Source organism: Tursiops truncatus, chromosome 16 (genome assembly GCF_011762595.2).
Source record: "Tursiops truncatus isolate mTurTru1 chromosome 16, mTurTru1.mat.Y, whole genome shotgun sequence".
In the NCBI taxonomy this organism is placed as follows: Eukaryota; Metazoa; Chordata; class Mammalia; order Artiodactyla; family Delphinidae; genus Tursiops; species Tursiops truncatus.
In genome coordinates, this window is record NC_047049.1 from 11,094,440 (window position 1) to 11,122,174 (window position 27,735).

A 27,735-nucleotide genomic window follows, 5' to 3' on the forward strand; every position below is an offset into this window, starting at 1 on the left:
TTCCTCAGGAGCTACGACTAAAAGACACCCAATAGACAGTTGTGGAGCAAAAACAGGGTAACTGCAATGGAGACTCCCACTGGGAAAAAAAGAGGAATGGAAAACACAGTAATCACGGTTCCATAGAAATGACTGAATCCTGCTAGGCATAAATTGAAAATACTCCTTGCCCTGACAGTGGAGAATGTTTGTGGTTAGTCCTGACTGTCTTTGGTTTGGTCCTCTGTAAATAACTCCCCAGTGCGCAGTTCTTCCTGGCCCTGGCTTTGCCCTCTGGGGGTTTCTCCTTGACCATGGTCATCCAAGGCCATATGTGAAGTAGCGCTGGGAAGCATGCCCTCTTTGGGGGCTGTACAGCTTTGGCAATTTACTTCCTGCTGGTATGAGTTTGGGGCCTGAGACTTGCTTTCAAGCTTGAACAGTTGCAGACTTTTTCAGGCCAGGCTTCTGGTTTTTTTTTTTGTTTGTTTTCTGTTTTGCGGTACGCGGGCCTCTTGCTTTTGTGGCTTTTCCTGTTGCGGAGCACAGGCTCCGGACGCGCAGGCTCAGCGGCCATGGCTCACGGGCCCAGCCGCTCCGCGACATGTGGGATCTTCCCGGACCGGGGCACGAACCCGTGTCCCCTGCACCGGCAGGTGGACTCTCAACCACTGTGCCACCAGGGAAGCCCCTCTCCTGGTTTTTTTTTTTTCCAATAACTTCCATGTCTGACCTGAGCTCTTTTTTCTCTCAGCCTAATGTTGGTTAACTTGAGGTCATCTGAAACCAGGCTACAACCTTGATCTGATCTTTGCCACAGGGCTAGATTCTCTAGTTTACCTGAGAAGTCTTCAAGGACCCTTGAAAATACCTTTGAGTTTGAACACCGAATTGATTGGTTTTTCCAGTCCTGGAAGGCCCCAATTTCTCCTCTGCTGCCTAATCTGGTAGCAATAGCCACCTGTGGCTATTGATCATTAGAAATGTGGCTGTCTGAATTGAGATGTGCTATAAGTGTAAAATACACTCCGGATTTTGAAGAATTAATTTTAAAAAGAGATCAATAGTCTTCATATGGATTATTTGTTCAAATTATAATATTTTTATATGTTGGGTTAAATATTTTATTAAAATTAGTGTTACCTGTTTTTTACATTTTTTAATTTAACTTTTAAATTACATATGTGGCTTGCAAGGTATATCTGAGAGACTGAATACACAAACAATGGCCAGACCATATTTAACAATAGAACCTGTATCCTCTGTCAGTAGAGCAATTGGTTCACAAAGGTCAGGACTTGGTTGATGAGTGCCAACTTTCCTATTTGTTTCCTTCACTCCCCAGAAAACAGGAATGGTTAAGAAATTCCTCCTTGGGAATTCCCTGGCGGTTCAGTGGTTAGGACTCGGCGCTTTCACTGCAGGGACCCAGGTTCGATCCCTGGTCTGGGAACTAAGATCCTGCAAGTCATGGGGGCAAGGCAAAAAACAAACCAAACAAACAAACAAAAAATTCCTGCTCCCTTTTGTATTCTAAGAAAGGGTTAACTGTAAAGGACCACCTTGCTCTTGCACATTCCAAAATAAGACTCACCCCTACCCATCCTCAATGACTCCCTTGTTTTATAAAATCTCAAATTTTACCCCTCTTCTTTAAAAATGTCCTGAATGCGTGTTCTCCCTATTGCAACAGGCTGAATAAAATCACCTCCTTCATTGTCTGAGGCATTTTGTCTTTCACCTATTGTCATCCACTATCCAACCACTAAACTAGAGCCACGTTATTTTCTATTTGTTACGACAGCACACCACTTCTGATAATACTTTTTGTATTATTTAGAGTAATGCTAGCAGCTGTTAAGAAAGAGATCTCGGAATGCAATGTTCCTATAAAAATCCAGGCTGACTTTAGCACAAGGTCATTGTAGTCATCACCATCCCATCCATCAGGAAGGAGCAAAGAACATATCCAGGGCCAAATGTTTAAGAAATTGAAGTGGAAGTTCCAGATGTCACATTCCCTCATGTTTCTTTGGTAAACCTAATCACACAGCCCTACCTAGCATCAAAGAAGGCTGGGAAATGTAGTCCCTAGCCAGGCAACCAACCTCAGCTACACTTCTGTAGCTAGGAAATGCAGTTCTTCCCTGGGAAAACTTTATATAGCCCTGGAAGGAAAGAACAGACTTTTTTTTCAAAGTCTCAATGAACAGATGAATCCTAAAGAAGAGTTAGGATAATGGTGGTAGAAGATCCTAAGAAGTAGAAGGCAACAAAGGCCAGAGTGGGATAGGAAAAAGGGCTTTGGGAAAGACGTCCAAGAAAATAAAGTATATAAAATAGCTGATGTCTCTAAATATCTAGAGAGGAGATTTGGGCAATTGATGGAAAGTGTGCATTACCCATTCAGCAAATATTTATTGAGCATCTATGATGTCAGACACTGTTCTAGGTGCCGGGGAACAAGGCAGCATACAAATACCAAAATCATTGCTTTAAGGATCTGGTGGAAATTTTAGTGCAGCTGAGGCTGAATTTGTGATAAGTATATAGAAAACAAGCAAATGTTTAAAAAACTTTTACCCCATCCTGAGGCAACTACATTCAATTCTTTCTGCTGATTCTTTCTGTATTTCTATATTTTTAAATTAACATGATTACATGTCACTTCTGTTCCTTTTTTTCTCCTTTGCATTATGTGTGGACTTCCCAGATGAAAGATGAGGATTTTGCTCTTTTTGGTCTTCTTTGTCCTTATCACATATATGAATCCTATATATCCTCATCCCCCTAGCCTCCTAAAGTTAAGTTATACAGACTGCCCTGGTAGTGCAGTGGATAAGAAGACTCCATGCTCCCAATGCCGGGGGCCCGGGTTTGATCCCTGGTGAGGGAACTAGATCCCAGATGCATGCCACAACTAAGGGTTCGCATGCCACAACTAAGAAGCCTGCCTACCACAACTAAGACCCGGCACAACCAAATAAATAAATTAAAAAATATTTTAAAAAATTATAATGTTGGTTAGGGGCTTCCCTGCTGGCGCAGTGGTTGGGAGTCCGCCTGCCGATGCAGGGGACATGGGTTTGTGCCCCGGTCCGGGAGGAGCCCACATGCCGTGGAGCGGCTAGGCCCGTGAGCCATGGCCGCTGAGCCTGCGCGTCCGGAGCCTGTGCTCCGCAACGGGAGAGGCCACAGCAGTGAGAGGCCTGCGTACCACACACACAAAAAAAATTATAATGTTGGTTAGATTAATATTGATATTGTAACATTATTATGCTATTTAAACACTATTGATAGCCATATCATGCAATAAATTGTGATTCTTTTAATTTTCTATTCAAGTTTTTGTTTTCCTACCTTTAAGGCTTGGAACACTTTTCCCTCACACTTTTCACCTAGCTAACTCTTATTTATCTTTCAAGTCCTAGTGTAAATGTCACATTTTCAAGAAATCCCTGAAGGATCCTTTCCCCACAAGACTCCCTCACTAGAATAGATAGTGCTGTTCATTCCTCTTATAGAACTTCACTTTTTCTTGCCTGGCACCTATCATAGTTGTAAACGAATAGTTATTTAGTAATAAGTCTCTCACTGAACCATACATACCATGAAGGCAGGGATGGTATCTCCCTTTTTCACCCCAGTATTTCCAATGCCTTTGGTAATTACTTGTAGACAGTGTTACGTAACATCCTCCTTAAAAATACGGACTTGGGGTGGGGGCAGAAGTGTGATTACCAGTGGTGGGAAGAGAAAACTTGCCATAGAGAAGTACTCTCATGGACCTTCCCTTGGCCTTTTAAATTTTCATAACTACTTATTAGTAGTGTCAAAACATCTTGCCCCAGGAAAATTAGAGGGTGAAATTATTAACATTATAAAGTAATTACATTTCAGTAGAATCACAGTGTCTCTTTAAGTAAAATCTGAGCAATTGTTTGCTTACAAATCACTGAATACAGAGGTAGAAACCAAAAGCTTAAGTGTTACTAGCCACTGCTGAATTGCTATCCAGCTGAAATTTCATATAAAGTAAATCTGAAATTATCACAATTTAAAAGCAGATGTTCGGGATGTTCCCTGGTGGTCTAGTGGTTAAAAGTCTGTGCTTCCCATGCAGGGGGCAGGGGTTCGATCCCTGGTGGGGGATCTAAGGTCCCACACGCCCTGCCGTGCAGCCAAAAAGTTAAATAAATTAATAAATAAATAAAAGCAGATGTTCATGACATATATTTAATTTGTGTATTACTGGCCACAAAGCTAAAGAGGGGGTTTCTCCGTTCAATACCAGGGACTTGGCAACCCCCTCTGTTCAATGAATGAATGAACAAAGTGGTGGTAATGCCAAAAATTTGAAACAGCTCCCCCAAACTCATCAGAGCCAGATGTACGATATAGTACGCCAGTCATAGTTATCCCTGGGTATTAGTTGCAAGGAGTTGGTTCCAGGACCCCACGGATACCTGCGGATGCTCAAGTCCCTTATATAAAATGGCATAGAACAGTGGCCCTGGGTGACCGGCCCTCTATACCTGCAGTTTCTACATCTGTGGATTCAAACAACCTTGACCCCTGGATACCGGGTGCAGAATGTAATCAGTTCACGGTGACAAATACAAAATAACCCCTTTTGCCCTAAGGAGGGCTTGAGACCTGAGTTCAGGTTCTCCAGCTCCCCACTTTCTAGACTCCATTCAGATCCTTCCGTTAATACGCCGTATTTCAGCTGATAAGACTGGGATTTCTCAGATATATTCCAGGCCTAGGGGCTGTTTCATTACAGAACTTGCATATTTCCCAAATTTCCTCATTCAAAAGTTACTGTTGACTTGATCTTTTGTGTGTGGTGATGCCACCGTCTTCATTTTGAGCGTGTCCTGACACACACGTCCTGTAGGAACCTCGCCAAAGTTCCTCGGCTGTTTCCAGCTTCTAGGCAGACACAGGCCAGGGTATGTTTTCACAGTTATGAACTTGCCTCTCAATCAGGAACTAGTCCCTCCGCAGTGCCTGAGATAACAGAAAGAGAGCTTGGGGTTTTTCAAAGTCCCCCTTATCTAAATGTACACCTTCCTCAGTGGGGTAAAACTTGATCCAGCTGAAGGAAAGTCACTACATAGGGTTTCGGGCAGGGAACCAGAAAAAAGAGTTGCCATCGGCAAAAACAAACAAAAAGACACCAAGAGCACGCCATGAGGTGGGCGGACACCAAAGGCTGCTTTACACGCTAGTTTTGCCCCGCGATAACTTTAAGGTCTCTTTGGGTTTGTGCTTTGGGGCTGTTGCAAAGCCTGTGCAAGGGCTCGCACTATAAATGTATAAACCGGACCCCGGGGGTTTCCCCCTTCGGTCCTGCGGAGTGACACCCAACAAAACACCTCCCTCGGCCTGCGACGCCGGGCTCCAGATCCTGAGGCCGCGCCTGCCCTTCCTTTCGCCCGTTTCTAAGATGGCGGCCGCTCTGCCGCCGCGGCCCCGCCCCTCCCCGGCCCGCCCCCTCCCCCCAGCAGGCCCGCCCCGCCTCCCCGCCGCGGGACCGCGCAGCGCGCTCCCGCCGCCTCTCCCCGCGCGAGCTCCACCCAGGTCGCAGGCAGCGCGGTCGGCGGCGCCTATTTCCCGCCATTGTGCAAAGTGGAGGTTGGGGGCCCGCACGCGCCGCCTGCCCGTCTCCGGCAGCGCCTCGCTGCCGCAACCACAGCCGCCGTTCTCTGAGGCGCGGGGAGGCCGGGCGGCCCGCGCCGCGAGGCTCACCCTGCGTGGGAGGGCGCGGGCGAGAAGCGGCCGAGCCAGCGAAGAGGAGCAGCGGCTCGGGACGCCGGGCCGCGCCGGCTCCGGCCCGTCTGCGAGATGCCCTGTGGGGAGGATTGGCTCAGCCACCCGCTGGGGATCGTGCAGGGCTTCTTCGGTGAGTGGCGGCGCCGGGGGCGGGCTAGGGGGGCCGCCGAGTTGACGGAGCCCCGGGCCCGGCCCCGCCGCGCGGCCCCACGCGGGGCTACCTCGAGGGCTCGCGCGGCCGAGACGGCCAGCCGGGCCTGCGCCGGCCGGCGTTCCACACAGCGAACTTCGGGCCGCGGCTTCCCGGGCCCGGCCGCAGGTGCCTCCCACCTGCCCGATTCGCGATTCGCAAGCGGCCGAGGTTACGCCGCGAGGAGCGGGCGGGCGGGCGGCCGTGATTGACGGCCTCGCTTCCCTTTTTGGCCCTGCTGGCGGCCCGAGCCCCGCGTGCGGCACAGCTCGGAGGGGCCCTTGAACCTTCGCGAGGGCCGGCGGAGATGGGGTGAAGGAACAGCACTTTGCCTGGGGGAAGCCTGGAGGATATTTCAAAACTTCCGGTGTGTCGGGAGAGTACTCGCTCCCTCGCAGCAGAAGTTGGCTCTAACTCCTGTATTACACACATCCTCTCTTTTCGAGATAAGATATAGTGTTAACAGCTTAATTTTTCTTTAAGGGTGCCTTTAAAACCAGTCGGGTCTCCATCTCCTCTTGTGCCAGAGGTAGCAAGAAATGTTGAACTACTCAAACGCGCTCCTACATAGAAAGAGCTTAGAATGTGGCAGGCAAGCTTAGTAAATTTTAGCTGCAATTATTGCTAATGCCACTTTTCTGGTAAGGAAAATTTAGGTTTGTTTGCAGTTAACTAGGCATTTTGGCCACAACCCCCATGTGTTTTGCGCTTAGGAGTGGTAGACGCAAACCCGACCAGAAATCAGTGTGTTAGATCAGAACACCTGACGTGTCAGGAGGTAACTTAAACTTGTTGAGTGGCCTTCCTCACTTAAGACGTTGTGCGATATTAGTGAGAACGCCTATTAAGAAGCTCAGTAGTCCCCAGCAGCCAAAACCGATGGCAGAAGATGTGTGTACTTCTTGCAGGAAAGGCTCACTCAACAGATCTTCATTCATTTTCCTTATAATTTGAACTAGTTTAGTTAGCTGGTTTCCCAGGCTGAAACTAGAAGCAGCAAATGAGGAGAAGGGCTGGATAGGCAACCGGACTGTAGGCAGTGAACACCGACAACCTGATAAAGAAGAAATTTAGAACTATGCATATGTTGTTAAAAAAATTTTTTTTTTGAATCACTGTATATCCATCAAGGGTGCTTTTGAGGAAGGGGCATATACCTCTCCACTGAATCCTAGTGATTGATGTTCGTAATGAATACTGGAACTAATAATTGATTTCCAAAGTGATGGCACCAAAATGTGGAGTGAAGATTAAGTTGCACAGTAGATTTAGGAGGGTTCAGGGGCGTAAGTACTTTTTAGGAAAAATCTTTCAAAAGTAAGTTTTGGTGCTTAAAGGGTGAAGTTCCCGTTATTGATGTTTAGAAAATTTATTTATGAGAAATACCCCTATCCTAGTCTTGCTGGATCAATGAGATGATTTTATATTTGGTATATATTTGAATGTATTTGTGTCAGATTTTGTCTCCTGCGTGTATGATCCTAAGAGGCAGACGACTCATTATAGTACAAAAGGTGTAATTTGGATATAAAATATTGGCTTCACAGTATTTTGTAAAGTTTGTGTAGTGTTGTGGGAACCTGGACCTTGTGGATGTGTTTCCCTCCAGAATGTTTTGTTCTCATACAGGTGTGTCTTACAGAGAAAACAACTAATACTTACAGTCATGATGTTTTTGTAGAAGCTGTTCTGATGTATAGTATATATTTTTGCTATATTTTCCTATCACTGTGAATATATTGAATAACTTTATCATAACAGCATTTACAGGTGAGAAGTAAGTGAGGTGTTAAACTTGTAGACTCTTTTTGGTTTAGTAGGAAATTGTTTTGAATCCATCTTTCCCCCAGATAGAAAAGGAGTGCCCGTCTGTTGTGGTTTATGAAGCTTCTGGGCCCCGCCCCTGCCCAGCTCTCAGACCTCATCACTATATTCCCCCTCATATTGAACCTTTTTTCAGTTCTTTGATTTTGAACCTTGCCTCTAGGCTTTCTGCATAGGCTGTTTCCTTTGCCTGGTCCCCACTTCCTCTCCCAGGGCCACTTTCCTGGCTAAATCTTACTCTTCCTTTGGGAACCTCAGTTAGGTACCTCCTGCTGCATGTAATTATAGGATCCTGTGTGGCCTAGAAATTAGCTTGTAAAGCATGTTGTTGAAATCACTTGTTTCTTGGGTTCCTCGGCTGTATTTTAACCCTGGGAATTCAGGCCGTGTATCTGCTTTATTCACCTAGAATATACCTGTACATCAGAAGGGCTCCGTGAACATTTGCTGAGGAGAGGCAGTGGAAAGACTGATTAATCAATCAGAAATGGTATAAATTGTGGTGGTTACTGTGACCACAAATCTAAACTAAGGACAGTCCTGGTGGACATTGTATTGGTTCAGAGAATGCGATGTGATCGTACCAGGTATGAGTTACTCTCACATGCAAATCCTAATTCTTTTTTCTTAGTTTGGATAAGAAACTTTGAAATTCTCTTAGAGGCCAATCATAACTGTATGAATCATAATTCATCTTTGTGAACCAATCCATATTTTGAATTTGTATCTGCCATATTCCAATTGTTCGTATGTAAATTTTTTCCTATAAGCCTTCATAAAATGCCTTTTATGTTTCTGTACCAGTTTCTAAAAGATTTTATATGTAGACTCTTGAGGGCCAAAGGCTTAAGATTTAGGAATACTTTATTGGGCTCTGTTATGTGCATAATGCTGATGGCTCAGTCCCCACAGTGCTTGTTCATTTACTGACCCATATTAAATTGCTTCCCTTAAACAAGAGCAGGAATCTTAGATGAGAAAAAGTTTTGTATGCTTCTTTTTCTTTTAATCATTTTTTATTTTAAAGAAGGAGTTTTTTTCCTGTGAATTAATAACTGCTGTTAATTTCAGAAAAGTAGGAATGCTTATCAACTGATTCTTTATGTACGTTCTCTTCACTTTGCTGGTTGGGTCAGGATTATTCTGATTATATTCAAGGCACTTTGGTCATATCTAACAGAACTAGAACTAGACTAGCTCATGAAAAAAAGGACGTTGGTGTGTGGAGGAGGGAAAGGAGTAGTATTTTATCACTAGCAGTTTAGAGAATTTAAAGCAATAATAAAATCATCTAAAAGTCTGTCTGCTTTTTTATTGTCACCATGATTCTGTACCGACAGTTCACCGCCTTTTGTCTGTATCCACCTTCGATCTCTCCTACCACCTGGCCCTTGTTAGACCACTGAAAAAAAGTGATTTGTTATAAGGCTATAAAACCCAAAGGCAGGGAGGGTGGCTTGGTATCCCAAGAGACTGCTGAATGGAATTGGAAAACTAGCAGGAATCCAACCAAGCAGTGCTTCTCAGTTTTTCTCCCTTAGGCTATGTTCATCTCTGCACACAAACTTTATCTTTCTCTGTTCCACAGCTCCCAGTTTCACCTGTCAGTTCCAACCCACTTGAGCTAGCATCTTTATCTCAATCCCAAATTCCAGGGTTAGAGAATCTGATTGGCCCACCGTGGAGTCAGGGGTCCACTAGTCAGCTATGGCCAGGGCAGTGTTATGTAGGATAGTCGTAACTATTGAGGCCCATACCTCAGCAGTGGGGGAAGTTCTCAGAGAAGATGAATGGATTGGGCAGCTGTGGCAGAAGCATAAATACATATATCTATACATGTGCATATATGTAGATATATATACGTGTACATATATGCATTTTAAAATTATTGAATAATAACTTGCCTATGGTTAAAAAAAGCCAGCATGATAGTATTAAATGAAGAGTAGAAGTATGCTGCTCTTCTCCCACTGAGGTCACCAGTTTTAACTGTTTCCGATTATAGTTCTTTCTTCTTCATTGAGATATAACATAAAATTCACTGTTTTAAAATGTACAGTTCATTGGGTTTTAGTATGTTCACTATGAGTGCAATTATCACCACATTATTTCCATCACCCCAGAAAGAAGCCCCATTATCTGTTAGCAGCCACTTCCAACTGCCCCCTCCTCCCTCCTCTTGCAACCACTAATTTACTTCTGTCTATGGTTTACCTAATCTGGACATTTCATATAAATGGGCACATATAACTTGTGGCCTTTTGTGTCTGGTTTCTTTAACGTAGCATAATGTTATCGAGGTTCATTTATGTTGTAGCATGTATCAGTACTGTATTTGTACAGTACTGATACATGTATCAGTACTGTATTCCTTTTTATGACCAAAGATAATGTTCCATAGTATGGATATACCATATTTTGTTTATTCATTTATCCATAGGTGAACACTTGCCTATTGTGAATAGTGCTGCTGTAAACATTCATGTACAAGTTTTTGTGTGAATATATGTTTTCAGTTCTCTTGGGAATATGTCTCAGAGTGGGGTTGCTGAGCCATCTGGTAATTTTATGCTGGAACTTTTTCCCAAAGTGTGTGCACCATTGTACACTTCCACCAGCAATGTGTGAGGGTCCCAATTTCTCCAGTCCACTTCAACACTTGTTATGATCTATTGTTTTATTAGTAATAGCCATCCTAATGGGGGTGAACTGGTATCTCATTGTGATTTTGATTTGTATTACTGTAATGATAATAGTATAATAGTGTCTTTTCATATACATATAGGCCATTTATATATCTCATTTGGAGAAATGTCTCTTCGAGTTCTTTGCAGGTTTTTGTTGATATTTTTATTTTTTTTGGCCACGCCACGCAGCTTGCAGGATCTTAGTTTCCCGACCAGGGATTGAGCCTGCGCCCTCTGCAGTGAAAGCGCAGAGTCCTAACCACTGGACTGCCAGGGAATTCCCCTTTGCAGATTTTAAATTGGGGTTTTGTCTTTTACTGTTGAGTTATAAGAGTTCTTTATATATTCTGAATATTAGACCCTTATCAGATATATGATTTGGAAATATTTTCTACCATTCTATAAATTGTCTTTTCACTTTCTTGATAGTGTCTTCTGATGCAAATTTTTAATTTTGATGATGTCCAGTTTATCTCTTTTTCCTTTAGTTGCTTATGCTTTTGTTGTCATATTTAGGAAACCGTTGTCTTATGCAAGGTCACAAAGATTAACACCTATGTTCTTTCTAAGAATTTTTAAGTTTTAGCTCCTTACATTGAGGTCTTGGATCCATTTTGAATTAATTTTTGTATATGGTATGAGGTAGGGATCCGAATTCATTCTCTAGCATGTGGATATCTAGTTGTCCCAGCATGTTGTGTGTGTGTTTGTGTTTTAACATTTACCAGTTTATTTTGAAGGATATCATAAAGGATGCAGATGAAGAGGTACATAGGGCAAGGTGTGGAAGGGTCCCTTGTGGAAGAGCTTCTGTCTCCATGGAACTTGGGTGTGCTACCCTTTCAGTATGTGGTTGTGTTCACCAGTCTGGAAGCCCCACAGCACTGTTTGTTGAAAAAACTATTCTTCCCCCACTGAATGGGTTTGGCAACTTTGTTTAAAAAATGTGTGTGTGTGTATCATTTGACCATAGATGTATAGCTTTATTTCTGAACTCTCAATTTCATTCCGTTGATCTATATGTTTACCCTTCTGCCAGTACTATGTTGTCTTGATTACTGTAGGTTTGTAGTAAGTTGTTTTTATTTTTTTGTTGCAGAATAATTCTTTATTTTAATTTTTGGCTGTGTTGGGTCTTCGTTTACTTTGCAAGGGCTTTCTCCAGTTGCGGCAAGCGGGGGCCACTCTTCATCGTGGTGCGCCGGCCTCTTCACTGTCGCGGCCTCTCGTTGCGGAGCACAGGCTCCAGACGCGCAGGCTCAGTAGTTGTGGCTCACGGGCCTAGTTGCTCCGCGGCATGTGGGATCTTCCCAGACCAGGGCTCGAACCCGTGTCCCCTGCATTGGCAGGCAGATTCTCAACCACTGCGCCACCAGGGAAGCCCTGTAGTAAGTTTTGAAGTGATATGTGAGTCCTCCAAATTTGTTGTTTTTTTTTTTAAGATCGTTTTGGCTCTTCAGAATCCCTTGTATTTCCATATGAATTTAGGATCAGTCTGTCATTGCTGCAAAAAAAAGGCACTTGGCATTTTGATAGGGATTGCATTGAATGTGTAGTGCGTTTAGTTCTTTTGGTAATGGAGAATAGTAAAGATTACAGATTCTATGGGATAGGGAGGGTGGGAGGGAGACGCAAGAGGGAGGAGATATGGGGATATATGTATATGTATAGCTGATTCACTTTGTTATAAAGCAGAAACTAACACACCATTGTAAAGCAATTATACTCTAATAAAGATGTTAAAACAAAAAACAAAACAAAACAAAAAAGATTACAGATTCTAGAGCCAGACTGCTTCTTAACTACAGGACCATACCCAGGATATTTGTCTATAATCATTTTTTAATATCTCCCTTCTTTATACTACAGAATTATTTTCAGTAATAATCATGAAATAAAGCTAGATGCAGTGCTTAAGGTAATTACATATTTTCAAAATAGATCTAGACATTGCTTCTATCAATTTCTCCCTGCCCATTTTAGAATTTTTTGTTGTTGAGTTCTGTTATGTTGATGTTGTTTCATGTGGTATGGGTACCACACTTTAGATTTGAATAAGTTTGTATTAATTGTATAATTAATGAATTCTTTGTATTAGCAAGTTTCAGCAGACAAAACTCAACTGTTTACTTGGTAGTGTTTATACCTACCTAATAGTTTGAATTTTGGTCTTTTAGTTATAGTTTGATATAATATTTTATATAAAGAATTGTCTGATGACTAATAAGTGAATTTTGATAAAACTGAAACATCTGCAAAAGACACAAATTAGAGAGATACCAAATCTTTCCACTGATGTTACTAACATATTTTCATAATTCATTCTTTAGCTTTAAAACAAATAGCCATTTAAGAAGAATACATTTCAATTTTAAGATATGATTCAGATTCAGTAAAATTTTCATGTATGAGTAAAATTTGCACCTACTGCACCTCTCACTTCTCACTGTTTCACTGATTTATTAAACACAAATAACAATTCCAACAAGTTGTCCCATGGAAGATAGAATTGAAGTAACTCAAGTTCTCCTTCTTCATCTTTACAATCACTGGGTTATTGTTTGTTTATTTAAAATCTTTTGTATACATGTAGGACTCTAGAGTACCACAGGGCTTGGGGGATACTAACTGCTCTAACCAAATTTGGACTGTTCTGTACCACTGAGAAATTTACTATCCAGACATATTCATGTAGCTGTGTCTGTTGGGAGCCAAGTGTGTAACTGAGGATTCTTCAAATTACTTTCTATGTAGAATGCAATATTCATTAAAGGTTAAGTAGTAAAAATGTGCTAATTTGACACTACCACATATATTACTAAAACTCAGCAGTAGTTTTAGTTTAGTTCCCACAATTGTTTGGGATTAATACCAACAAAAGATTTTCCAAGGAAGAATATTTTATCACTGACATGGTTTAGAATTGCCAATTCAGAGTGATGGTAGCAGCAGAATGAATTTTAGTTGGTTTTATTATTTTTAAATTCTCTGCAGGAAATGTATCTCTTATTGCTAGCACTTAGGGTAGACTACTCCTACCACTTCTGTAGTAGGTCACTGCTTGGCCCCTCTTACTTCCTAACTTTGAGTGTGAACATGTCAAATTAATTAACCTTTCTTTACCTCAATTTTATCATCTATAAAATGGGACTAATAAGAGAATCCAGTTTTTAAGCCTGTTAAAAGGATTAAATGAGATAATGCATATAAAGTGCTTAGAATAGTGCCTGGCACAGTCTTTTAAGTGTTCACTAAACATTAGCTACTATACTTTGGTAAAATTTATAATTTACAACCATTATTCTAAACAATATATATTTTACTTCCATTTGAGTCTCAGTGTGTACTTTTCCCCCCATCCTCATTTTTGAAGACTTCTTTAGAGCTGTTTTAAGTTCACCACAAAATTGAGCAGAAGACATAGAGATTTCCCAAATACCTCCTGCCCCACACATGCATAGTCTCCCCTCTGTTATCAACATGTACTACCAGGGTGGTGCATTTGTTATAATTGGTGAACTTACACTGACACATCATTATCACCCAAAGTCCATAGTTTACATTATGGTGCATTCTTGGTGGTGTATATTCTGTCGCTTTGGACAAATGTATAATAATATGTACATACATACATTCATCATAGCAGCATACAGGATAGTTTCTGTGCCCTAAAAATCCTCTGCGCTCTGCCTGTTAATTCTCCTCTCCCCTCTAACCCCTGGCAACCACTGATCTGTTTTTTACTGTCTCCATAGCTTTTTTTGCCTTTTCCAGAATGTTATATAGTTGGAATCATATAGTATGTAGCTTTTTCAGATCGGCTCCATTCACTTGTGATATGCATTTAAGTTTCCTCCATGTGTTTTCCTAGCTTGATAAGTGCATTTCTTTTTGGCACTACATTCCATTGTCTGGGTATACCACAATTTACTTATCCATTCACCTAGTGGAGGACATCTTAGTTGCTTCTAAGTTTTGGCAGTTACAAATAAAAACTGCTATAAACATTTGTGTATAGGGTTTTCGTGGACATAAGTTTTCAACTCCTTTGGGTAAGTACCACGGAGTGCCATTGGTATGGGTAGAGTATGTTTAGTTTTATATGAAACTGCCAAACTGTCTTCCAGAGTTGCTGTACTATTTTGCATTCCCTCCAGCAATGAATGAGAGTTCCTCTTGTTCCACATCCTCTCCAGCATTTGTTAGTATTCTGGATTTTGGAGTGTAGAGGTAGCTCATTGTTGCTTTAATTTGCATTACCCTAATGATATACAATGTGGTGCATCTTTTGCTTATTTGCCACCTGTATATATTCTTTTTTAAAAATATATCTTTATTGGCGTATAATTGCTTGACAATGGTGTGTTAGTTTCTGCTTTATAACAGAGTGAATCAGCTATACATATCTCCTATACATATCTCCTCCCTCTTGCGTCTCCCTCCCACCCTCCCTATTCCACCCCTCTAGGTGGTCACAATGTATATATTCTTTTGTGAGGTGTCTGTTCAGGTCTTTGACGCATTTTTTAATTGGGTTGTTCATTTTCTTATTGAGTTTTAAGGGTTCTTTGTCCTCCAGCTTTGTTCTTTGTTCTTCACTATTGCTGGCCATTCTGGGTCTCTTGCCTCTCTATAACTTCAGATTCAGTTTGTCAGTATGCACAAAATAACCTGTTGGAATTTGATTGGAATTTCATTGAATGTATAGGTCAAGTTGGGAAAAACCAACATCTTAAAAATATTGAGTCTTCCTCTCCATGAACATGGACTATCTCTCCATTTATTGAGTTCTTCTTTGATTTCTTTTGAGTTTTGTAGCTTTCCTCCTCTAGATCTTATACATATTTTGTTAGATTTATACCCAAGAACTTAATTTTGGGGAATGCTACTACAAATGATACTATGTTTTTAATTTCAAATTCTACTTGTTCACTGGGAGTACATAGGAAAAGTGATTGACTTTTGTATGTTAGCCTTGCATTCTGTAACCTTGTTTTAATAGCTTATTAGTGCCAGGAGGGTTTTTTTGGTTGATTCTTTTGGGTATTCTATGTGGAAAATCATGTCGTCTGCAAACAGAGAGTTTTATTATTTTCTTTTCCTATCCATATACCTTTATTTCCCTTCCTTGTCTTACTGCATTAGCTAGGACTCCAGTACCATGTTGAAAAGGAGTGGTGAGAGAGGGGGCATCCTTACCTTGTTCCCGTTCTTAGTGAAAAAGCTTCTGGTTTCTCACTTATACTATTTTTAATTCTTCTGTTGCTTTCCTTTTAGATTTACAGGCATGTTCTTTTTTCCTCCAACAATTTTAGATACTAATTCAAGGCTTTCACTGAGGAAATTAGTGTCTCTTTACTGCCCTCCATTGCTTCTACCCAATTTGTGTCAGTCATTGTATATTACCAAAGTTTATAATATTTATATTCTATCTGTGACTATAATTTGTGCTTTGTCTGATCATGTTAGAAAGGTTAAAAATCAGAATAAATGAACTACTGAATATAACCAAAAAGAAATACATGGATATAGAGAGCAAACTAGTGGTTACCAGTGGGGAAGAGGAAGGAAGGAGTGGCAAGATAGGGGTAGGAGATTAAGAGGTGCAAACTACCATGTATAAACTAAGTAAGCTGGAGTACAATCTTGTCATTAAATTATTTTGGTTTAAGAATAGTCTTTTAAGAACAAGGTCAAATCATTTCTCTTAAACCCCAAGGTTTAATATCAAGCCATAATTTACAGTTTTTCATAATAAAATAGGTCTTGGACTTCATCAAATGCTTGGTTCTGTATCCCCCGAGAAGGTCATTTTTTTTTTCTTTAATCTTTTAGTGTGGCAGATTACACTAATAGATTTTCTAATAACAAACTTGTGCATTATTGGGATAAAAGTACTGCTTGAACATGATTTTTTAAATATATATTCCATTGGATTCAGAAGTTAATATAGGAGTTTTGCTTCTTTATCTTTTGTGAAGTTGCCCTGAAACTTTGCAGAATTTTCTGGACTTGGGACTTCATGGGATTGGGAGGAAGGATTAGCTACTGTTTCTTTTGTTTCTCTCATTGATATTGGACCTACAATTTTTTTTTGACCAAATTGTGATAAAAATAAGAACTCAGTCTTCTAATCTTGTGCCAATTTTGGCAACTTATATTTTTTCAGAAATTCATCCATTTTATCTGAATTTTCAAAATTATTAGTTCATACTTCATGATATTATATATAGTTTTTAGTATTTATCTATAGCATTTCTCCTTTTAAAGTTTTGTTACTTTTTCCTTATAGTTCTGTGTCTTATTTGTATCCTGTTGTTTTTATTTATTTGTATATTTTATTCTTTCTTTCTTTTTATCTTTTCTCCTGTACAGGCGTGCCAGAAAATTTGTCTGTCTTAATATTAATCATTTGTATTGGTGTTTTTGTTCTCCATTACATTGATGTCTGCCCTTAGCTTTATTTCCTTTCTTACTCTTTGGTTTGTTTTATTGCTCTTCTTTTTTAATTAAAATTTTTTTTCTTTTAAATTAATTTATTTTTTGGCTGCATTGGGTCTTTGTTGCTGCGTGTGGGCTTTCTCTAGTTGCGGCGAGCAGGGGCTGTTCTTTGTTGCGGTGCACAGGCTTCTCATTGCGGTGGCTTCTCTTGTCGTGGAGCGCGGGCTCTAGGTGCGTGGGCTTCAGTAGTTGTGGCACGTGGGCTCAGTAGTTGTGGCTCACGGGCTCTAGAGCGCAGACTCAGTAGTTGTGGCGCACGGACTTAGTTGCTCCGCGGCATGTTGGATCTTCCCGGACCAGGGCTCAAACCCGTGTCCTCTGAATTGGCAGGCGGATTCTTAACCGCTGCGCCACCAGGGAAGTCCCTATTGCTCTTTTTTTAGCTTCTTAACTTGAATGCTAATAAACTCATCTATTTCCATTCTCTCTTGGTATTTTTTTTTTTTTTTATCTCTCTTGGTATTTGATAAATGTGTTAAAATCTGTAACTTTCTTCCTAAACGCCACTTTAGTAGCCCACAGATATTAACCTGTACAGGTTTCTTTGTCATCCAAGAGTATTTGATAATTATCACTCCATATTCCTTTCTAAACTAAGGATTTTTTAATAGTATAAGTTTATTTGTTTTTTCTTAAATCATCAAGGACATGAGGATGCAGTTGTTTTAAGCTTTCCTTTTGTTATTGAGTTCTTACCTTGTCACATTTTGGTCAGAAAACATTGTATGTTTCATATCTATTGAGGTTTCCTTTGTGGCTAGTACATAGAACTTTTTGTGAATGTCCTGTGTACTTAAAAAATGCACTCTCTGTTTGGATATTTATATATTTATTAGAGAATTTATTAATTATCTTATTCATTTTGCTATATTATTTGTTTTTGTGTTTTGTGCTTAATTTATGTTTTGAGAGAGCTGTGGAAAAGTCTAATTGTGATTGCTGTTTTATTTTTTTTCTCTTTAGTTTTGAAAGTTGTTGCTTTATGTATTTTGGAGGCTATGTCAGGTATATATGTATCTTATTTTCTTATGTTAAAATTTAATTTACTTATATTTGTTTGTATTATTGCATTTTCTCCCTATTGAAGAGAATTTTGACATCATTTTCACTAAGTTCTCCTGGCATTTTATTCACATCATTTTTTTACTCCAGACTGTTATCTTTTCGTGGATGTTCTTTAATGAGCCTGTTGAATCACTCCTTTAATTTGTGTCAGTTGCTTTTTAGGTTTGTTGCTTAGTTTTCATACTGGGATTTTTTTTTTTTTCCATTGCGTTCATGAATTCTGTTGTTTCTTGGATCCTGTGTCTACCTCTTTATTGGAGTCTTTTTAAATTTTAAATTCTTTTTAGGAAAGGTTGTGTGAGAAGAAGAATAAGAGGCGCATTACATAATGATAAAATAGTCAATTCACCAAGAGGACCTAAATGTAAATACACCTAGCAAGAGTTTCAAAATACAAGCAGAAACTGACAGAACTAAAAGGAGAAATAGACAAGTCTGCAATTATAGTCGGACATGCTACTACTCTTCTCAGAACTGTACCAGAACTAGTGGAGAGAAAAGCAGCAAGGATATAGAACACCATCAGTCAAATAGATCTCACTATTGTAGAACCCTCTACTTAACAACAGCAGAATACACATTCTTTTCAAGTGCACATGGAACATTCATTCACCAAGGTAAACCACATCCTAAGTCATAAAACAAATATTTAACAAACCTAAGAGAATTGGAATCATCAAAGTATGTTCTCTGACCATAATGTAATTAGAATAGAAATCAGTAACAGATAACAAGAAATTCAGACTTGTGAAAATAACATTCTGAACCATTTGTGGATCAAAAAGAAGTCACAAGGGAAATTTTAAAATATTTTAAACTAAAGGAAAATGACAACACAACATATCAAAATTTGTGAGATAAGCCAAAGATGTACTGAGAGACTTCAAGGGCATTTATTAGAAGAGAAGAAAGGTCTCAAACCAATAATTTAAGCTTATACTTTATGAAACTAGAAAAAAAGAGCAAAATAGACCCAAATCATACAGAACAAAGGAAATAATATAGAGCAGAAATGAATGAAGTTGAAAACAGAAGAAAAAGAAAATCAATGAAACCCAAAGCTCGTTGGGTGTTTTGTTGTTTTTTTACCCAAAAAGATCAATAAAATTCATATGCATCTTCAGACTGGCAAAGAAAAAAGAAAGGAAGACAAAGATTACTGACATCAGGAACGAAATGGGAGATACTGGTAGAGACATGTGAAAGAATAATACAGACACGAAAAGAATAATACAAACAGCTCTCTGGGCATAAATTGAATGACTTGGATGAAATCGACCAATTCCTTAAAAAACACCCTATTAATTTCCTATTTCTTTTGTAACAAACTACCACAAATTTAGTTGCTTAAGACAACATAAATTTATTTTTTTATTACAGTAGAGTTGATTTACAATGTTGTGTTAATTTCTGCTGTATAGCAAAGTGATTCAGATATACACACACACACACACACACACACACACACACACACACACACACATTCTTTTTTATATTCTTTTCCATTATGGTTTACACAAGATATTGAATATAGTTCCCTGTGCTATACAGTAGGACCTTGTTGTTTATCCATTCTATGTATACTATTTCGCATCTGCTAATCCCAAACTCCCAATCCATCCCTCCTCCACCTGCCTCCACCTTGGCAACCACAAGTCTGTTCTCTATGAGTCTGTTTCTGTTTTGTAGGTAAGTTCATTTGTGTCATATTTTAGATTCCACATATAAGTGATGTCATATGGTAGTTGTCTTTCTCTGTCTTCACTTAGTATGATAATCTCTAGGTCCATCCATGTTGCTGCAAATGGCATTCATTCTTTTTTATAGTCAAATAGTTTTCATTGTATATATGTTCCACATCTTCTTTATCCATTCATCTGTCGATGGACTTTTAGGTTGATTCCATTTCTTGGCTATTGTGAATAGTGCTGCTGTGAATATAGGGGTTCATGTATCTTTTTGAATTATAGTTTTGTCCATATGTATGCCCAGGACGGGGTTGCTGGATCATATGGTAACTCTATTTTTAGTTTTTTGAGGAACCTCCATACTGTTTTCCATAGTGGCTGCATCAACTTTCATTCTCACCAGCAGTGTGGGAGGGTTCCCTTTTCTCCACACCCTCTCCAGCGTTTGTTACATAAATTTATTATCTTACACTTCTGGAGGTCAGAAGTCTGATTTGGGTCTCACTGGGATAAGATCAAGTTGTCAGCAGGACTGCATTCCTTTCTGGAGGCTCTAGGGGAGAATCTACTTCCTTGTCTTTTTTCCAGCTTCTAGAGTTTGCCAACATTTCTTGGGTTGTGGCCCCCCTCCATCTTCAAAGCCAGCAACAGCTGGTCAAGTTTTTCTCACATCTTCTTACTCAGACTTCCTCTTCTGCCTCCTACCACTTTTAAGGACCCTTGTAGTTACCTTGGATCCCCCCAGATAATCTCCCTGTTTTAAGGTCAGCTCTGCCTAAATTCCCTTTTGCCATGTAACAATATATTCACAGGTTCTGGGGATTAGAATGTGGACATCTTTGCGGGGGGTGTGTGCATTATTCTGTCTACCACGGCCACCTACTATCCAGACTCACTCAAGATAAAATGGAGTTCCCTCCTCTCAGGTCCACTCTCCCTCCATTGCCCACCTGGAACCTCAGTTTTACTTTTTGTCTCTATGCATTTGCTTATTCTAGGTACTTCATATAAGTGGATACAGTATTTGTCTTTTTTGTCTGTATTATTTCACTTAGCATGTTTTTAAGGCACATTCTTGTTGCCGTAATTGTCTTTTGACAAATATACAAAAGCCAATTCAATAGAAAAATAAGATTATTTTCAACTAAGATATTGGAACAATTAGACATTTAAATGCAGAAATATTACTTGCAACCTAAATCTCATGCCTTATAGAAAAACAAACTCAAAATGGGTCATAGATCTAAGTGTTTAAACTGTTAAACTTTTAGAAATAAAGAGAAGATCTTCATGACCCAGGGTTTGGCTATGAGTTCTTAGACATAATTCCAAAGACACAATGCATAAAACCAAAAATTTGATAAATTGGGCTTCATCAAAATTATAAACTTTGTTTTGCAAAAGCATTGTTAGGCAAATGAAAGGCTGAGAGAATATACCTGAAAATCATATATCAGATAAAGGACATATCTAGAATATATAAGGAAAATGTAATGATTATTAAGCCAGTTTAAAAAGGGGCAAAAGATTTAAGTAGATTTGAATGGACACTTCACCAGAGAGGATATAAGGATGGCAAATAACCACATGAAAAGAATTTAGTATCATTAGTCACTAGGGAAATGCAAATTTAAAGCATAATGGGATATCGCAACTACTGGTAGAGCGAAAATTTTTTTTTTTTTTTTTTTTTTTTTTTTTTTTGCGATACGCGGGCCTCTCACTGTTGTGGCCTCTCCCGTCGCAGAGCACAGGCTCCGGACGCGCAGGCTCAGCGGCCATGGCTCACGGGCCCAGCCGCTTCGTGGCATGTGGGATCTTCCCGGACTGGGGCATGAACCCATGTCCCCTGCATCAGCAGGCGGACTCTCAACCACTGTGCCACCAGGGAAGCCCTAGAGCTAAAATTTTTAAAAAATTTTGACAATACCAGGTAGTGGTAAGAATGCAAACAGCTGAATCTCTTATACCTTGCTGGTGAGAATGCAAAATGGTACAGCCACTCTGGGAAATAGGCAGAATCTTAAAATGTTAGTCGTAATAATATATACATATATATGTATGTGTATATACATACACACATACATATATATATATATATATATACCTAACTGTCGCATTCTTAGGTTTTTCCCCTAGAGAAATGAAAGCTTATGTTCACACAAAAAGTGTTTATAATGGTTTTATTTATAGTCATCAAAAGTTGGAGACCATCTAAATGTCCTTCAACAGGTGAATGGAGAAACAAATTGTAGTTCGGCTGAACAGTGGAATATTACTCAGCAATAAAAAAGAAATGAACTATTGATACACTTATGTGTTGGGGGTTCCAAAACCAACCGTATGTTTGGAGATTCACTAAAATGACATATATGACTCAGTATGTAGTTGTACTCCTGGCTAAGATTTATTAAAGCAGCATGGTAAGGATACACAGCCGGATCATAAGGGGAAAAGACAGATGGAGTCTCTTGGAATTTATACATAGGTTTCCTTATGCTCTCTCCCATGGGAGAGTTCATAGCTTGGAAGACTCGATATTGTTAAGATTTCAGTTCTCCTCAAATCTATACTATGCAATATAAACCTAATCAAAATTTCAGCAGACTTTATATAAAAGTCAACAAGTTGTTCCTCAAAATTATTTAGAAAACTTGAGGATCTAGAATAATCAAGACAGACTTGAAGACAAAGATGAAGAACGTAACTACCTGATTTTAAGACTAACTATCAAGCTGTAGTGATTAAAACAAGATGGTATTGGCATAAGGATAGACAACTAGATCAGTGTAACATAACAGAAAGTCTAGAAATACATTAACGTAAATACAATGAGTTGAGTTTGACAGTAGTGCCAAAGCAATTTATTTATTTATTTTAAAAAAATCTATCATTTATTGCTGCTGAGGACCAACCAGGAGACTTTCCCCCAGTCACAACATCTATTTCTCATCACTGATGGACTTGATAGTTTGATGGACTATCATCAAACTACTTGATGGACTATGATAGTTTGCTAACTCTATAGCAGGAAAGATTGGCAGTGTATGAGTGAAGTTCCTGTCTTTGACCATGGGTTTAGTGAGTGCATATGTTTAGTGAGTGGTTATTTTTTGCATATTTTCTCTTTGGTAGATGTGTGACAGTTAATTGTTACTCTGTTTGCCAAAGCAATTTACTGCTAGAAAGTTGTTTAATTAAATAATGCTGGTACAAATGGATATCTTTTTGGAAAAAAATGAGCCTTGATGTCTATGTCACACTATAATCAAAAACATTAATTTGATATGGGTTACAGACTTAAATGTGAAAAGTGAAAAACAGGAGAATATCTTTATGACCTTGGGGTCAGTAAACATAAAAGAAAAAATTGAAAAGTTGGACTTCGTCAAAATTGAAAACTTCCCATCGAAGGACACCATTAAGAATGTCAAAAAGCAAGCTACAGATTAGGAGAAAATACTTGCCCTACATATATCTGACAAAAGACTTGCATTCAGAATACACAAAATTTGTACAAATCATTGATGCCACAACAAAATCTTTTTTTTTTTTTGGGCCGTACTGCGTGGATTGTGGGATTTTAGTTCCCCAACCAGCGAGTGAACCCTGGCCATTGGCAGTGAGAGCGTGGGGTCCCAACCACTGGACTGCCAGGGAATTCCCAACAAAATCATTTTTTTAAAAGATGGGCAAAATTAATAAGCAGGCACCTCACAAAAGGATTTATTGGAATGGTCAATAAACATATGAAAAGGTGTACATCACTAGTCCTTAGGGAAATGCATATTCAAACCCCAGTGAAATATTACTGCATACCCAGCACAATGACTAGGATTAAAAAGATTGACAAGACCAAGTGTTGGTGAGGTTATATAGAACCCTCATATGCTGTTGGTGAGAGTGTGAAAGTGTATATATTTTTTGTTCCTCAGTTCCCCTGACCACTTAAACTAGGGCAGGATTGAGTGCAGTGGTGCCCACATTCAGATGGCCAGGAATTCATGGGAAATATAATAGAGTGATATGTGTGTGCTCAGCAGGTCTCTTGGTTGCAAATGGCCCAACTCGATTCTGCTTAAACCAGAGAAGATGAATACGTTGTCTCAGGTAACGGTTCCTGAGAGGGTTAACGTCAGGCTCAATTACAGCCAAATACTTCACCCTGTGTCTACAGAAATCAGCCTTTTTACTCCACTTTCCTCTGGGATGGCTTAGTTTTCAGACAGACCTTGGTCACTGTGGCCACATGCAGCTGCGGGATTATAACCTATAATGTTGAGCCCAGCTACTAAGCCTTATTCCCAGGATTGTCCTTGATTGATGCATCCCTAAACTGATCATCAGAACCACTGTGAGGTCTAGGTCAGGTCCACCCTTGGGCTGGGAGTAACGGTGCTGTGGTTCCTCCCTCAAAAAGAGGCACTGTCACTAGAAAAAGGGGAAATGGATGCTAGTCTTGCAAAACAACCTATTTTCTCTACATTGTACTTATTTAATGTTTATTTCTCTAACTCCGATAGCTATGTCCCAGGCCCTTGCTAGACCCTGGAAATGTAAAGGTGAATTGTTTGTGAATAGAGAGCAGATCTGTAGCCTGGCATTGAAAACTCTGTGATGTGTTTGGCCTCCTCTTCCTTTTGTTCAGTAGCTTTATTCTTTTCCAGGCACTTTGTGCTCCATGTATTTGAATTTCTGGTAGTGTCCATCCTTGTCCTTGGTTTACCATTACTCTTTCTTCCCCCAGAGTGCTCTACGTCTGGAATATGCCCATCCCTCATACCTCAACATGTTTCAGTTCTACCCTTCTTCCCAGGCCTGGCTCAAACACCTCTTTCAGAAGCCCTCACTGAGATTTTTTTGACCTACGTTAGTTTCTCTTCTTTGCTTTTGCCTGTTATTCTATCCATAGCTTATCTTAGCTTTAAGTTCCTTCAATTTGAAATATCCTGATAGCACCTGGCAGAGTGCTGGGCACACAGTAGGCTTAATAAATAATGGATAGTTATTGTATTCTTTTTTTTTTAAAGAAGGTGTTGGGGGTAGGAGTTTATTAATTTATTTATTTTTACTGTGCTGAGTCTTCGTTTCTATGCGAGGGCTTTCTCTAGTTGTGGCAAGCGGGGGCCACTCTTCATCGCGGTGCGTGGGTCTGTCACGATTGTGGCCTTTCTTGTTGCGGAGCACAGGCTCCAGATGCGCAGGCTCAGTAGTTGTGGCTCATGGGCCTAGTTGCTCCGCAGCATGTGGGATCCTCCCAGACCAGGGCTCGCACCCGTGTCCCCTGCATTAGCAGGCAGATTCTCAACCACTGTGCCACCAGGGAAGCCCAGTTATTGTACTCTTGATAATTTTGGAATTATCTATTGCAGTCCTTTAATTGTCCAGCAGTACCAGATATTAGTAAGCTGGCCTTTACTTAAGAACATTTTGTATGCATGTAAGTTACTTAGAAGTAACTTACTGCTTCCCAATCACTCTTTGATGTAGCCTCATCACCTGTGATGTGGTATATTCAAGTTTCTTACACAAATGCAGTCAGCATAGTGGTGTTCACAGTCATGGCTGCATGTAGGTCTTTTCTTTAAACATCCATTTGGACTAGACGCAAAAATACCTATTCTGGTCCCCTCCCCCCACCGTCCAATTCAGTAATCATTTATTGGCATGTGTCTAGTAGAGTAGTGGTTCTCAAATGTTAGTGTGCATCAGAATCACCTCAAGGGTATTTTAAAACATGAATCGCTAGACTTCACCTCCAGAGTTTCTGATTCAGTAGGTCTTGGATGGGCTGAAGAATTTGCCTAACAACCACTCAGGTGGTGCTAATACTGCTAGTCTGGGGACCAAGCTTTGAGGACTGGTTTACTAGTAGTAGATTTAACCCTCATTGCACATCAGAATCACTTCCTCGTTTTTCACCTCCACGAGTTCTTTTTAAGAACTGTCCTTTGCTCAGTTAAGTGAAAGCATTTGGAATCTCTGCTGCAGCATGGTGTTAGCAGGATTTTATGAGTATTTCTAACAGAATCAGCTCCACAACAAATATAGACAAAATTCCTTTACGCCACATCTCCATAGCACCTGTGTGATGAGTATGGTACCTGTGTGATGGTGGAAGTACTGACCAGCTATGGTTAGGTAGTTCTAGTTCATGAAAACATATATTCCTAATTCTGTTGATGATTCACTCTTTGGTCTTGACCAATTCCCATAATTTTTCAAAGTCTGGTTTTCTTTAACATGACATTAAAAACACCTTTCTCTGATTTTGCAATCATCATTGCAAGAAGCATAAAATGGATGCTGAATCTTGGGAGCAGGGCAAGTTTCATGATAATTGTCTGAGGTATCTCCTGTAGATTGCTTATTAGTTGTAAGGGGAAGAAAGTAACTACAGTGGAGAAATTGGCTGTCACTTTGGGTGATGAAAATTAACGTCATCGATGAGGGGAAGATGGACATCTTGTCTCTAAATGATGTACCTACAAGGGCACAGCATCCTTATGTAGCACTCTGACTGGTAACACGTAACTGCAATCTACTCATAAGGAAACGTCAGACAGACCCAGTGAGGAGATTTCTATTTTTTAATAAAGGGTTTGTATTCTGCAGTGTCAGTGTCATAAGAGATAAAGATTGAGGAACTGTTCCAGAATAAAGGAGATTAAAAAAACACGATAGCTAAAAGCAGTATGTGATTCTAGACTGGGTCCTGTACTGAAGTGGAAAAAGTGCAATAAAGGATAGTGTTGGGTCAAATGACAAGTTGGAATATGGATGGTAGATTAGATAAAATGTATTGTATCAATTTTGAATTTCCTGAGATTGATAACAAGTACTGTGGTTATATAAGATAATCTCCTTATTCTTAGGAAACACATTGAACTATTTAAAGGTAAAAATAAATGATGTGTGTAATGTAATCTCAGGTGAGTCAGAAAAATATGTGGGAGAGAGAGAGCAAGCAAATAAAGTAAATGGGGCAAGGTTACAGGTGTTCTTTGTAATTATCATTGTGACATATTTTTCACTGTGACTTTTTGAAAGTTTGAAATTATTCCCAAATAAAAACTTAAAAAAAAAAACCACCACCACTCTCTGCTCTTCATTTCAGGGTAATTGTAAAAATTTTTTTAAATCTGTATAAAAATGTTTTCAAAGATCAGTCTGCTTTTCAAATGATGGTTCCTGTTCTGCTTTGTCTGGGGAGTCTCGTATCTCATGCTGTGGGTGTCCTCAGGAGATTGTTAGCTCCTGAGAGCCTGCAGGGGGTCAGCCTCGCCCTGATTGTAATATCCAAACCCCCAACAGGGCAGCTTCTGGTGTCTTGTTCAGTGCTTCCAATAAGGTGCACACTAAACTAATGTGTGAACATTGTCTATTATTATAGATTGTACTTTCAGCTTTGAACAGTATATTTTTCTTTCAGCTCAAAATGGAGTTAATCCTGGCTGGGAGAAGAAAGTAATTGAGTATTTTAAGGAAAAGCTGAAGGAAAATAATGCTCCTAAATGGGTGAGCTCATTGCTATTGGGGGGGGGGGGGAGGGGGGTGGCGAGGGTTGGGCAGACTTGCAGTTTCTCACAGTAGAGCAGTAATCCACATACAGTTTAAATATATATAAATTAATGTTCACTGCCCTGTGCTTTAAGTGCATATGTATTAAAAGGTTTTTGGTCTCTTTTGCAACTTAAACTTAAATTCAAGCAAATAAGTGCTTCTATATTGGCGCCTCTAGGTGGCAGTAATTGACCATGAAAAAAATGGGTAGTTGTGAGAGATTCGATTATCTTTTGTTTTATTACCTTCATTTTAAAAGAGTTGACATGTACGAGTTTTAAGAGAGGAACTCAACAAAGCAAATGCCTTTCTGCTAATTGGAAAGTGTTGTGAAGGAAAAGCATCCTTTTACATTATAGTCAAATGTCATCATACAAACTTGCGAGAACACAGGAAGTACTTTTTTTTAGCAATTGTGTTATATTAACCATTGGGATCATTTGGCTCCCTTGATTTTGTG

General features: G+C 39.7%; 1 protein-coding gene across 3 annotated transcripts in view; it reads left to right on the top strand.

Moving 5' to 3' along the window:
- The first annotated feature begins 5,567 nt into the window (after nt 1–5,567).
- MCMBP (minichromosome maintenance complex binding protein) overlaps nt 5,568–27,735 on the top strand; it is a 68,038-nt gene continuing 45,870 nt past the window's right edge. For 2 of the 3 annotated variants that reach the window (XM_019940123.3, XM_019940124.3), the window contains exons 1-2: nt 5,570–5,887; nt 27,145–27,230. In XM_019940123.3, coding sequence (XP_019795682.1) covers nt 5,830–5,887; nt 27,145–27,230 — 144 coding nt within the window. In that variant the 5' untranslated portion in view covers nt 5,570–5,829. Of the gene's footprint in view, nt 5,888–27,144; nt 27,231–27,735 lie in introns of all 3 variants that reach the window. The other variant, XM_073793893.1, reaches the window with a different exon arrangement.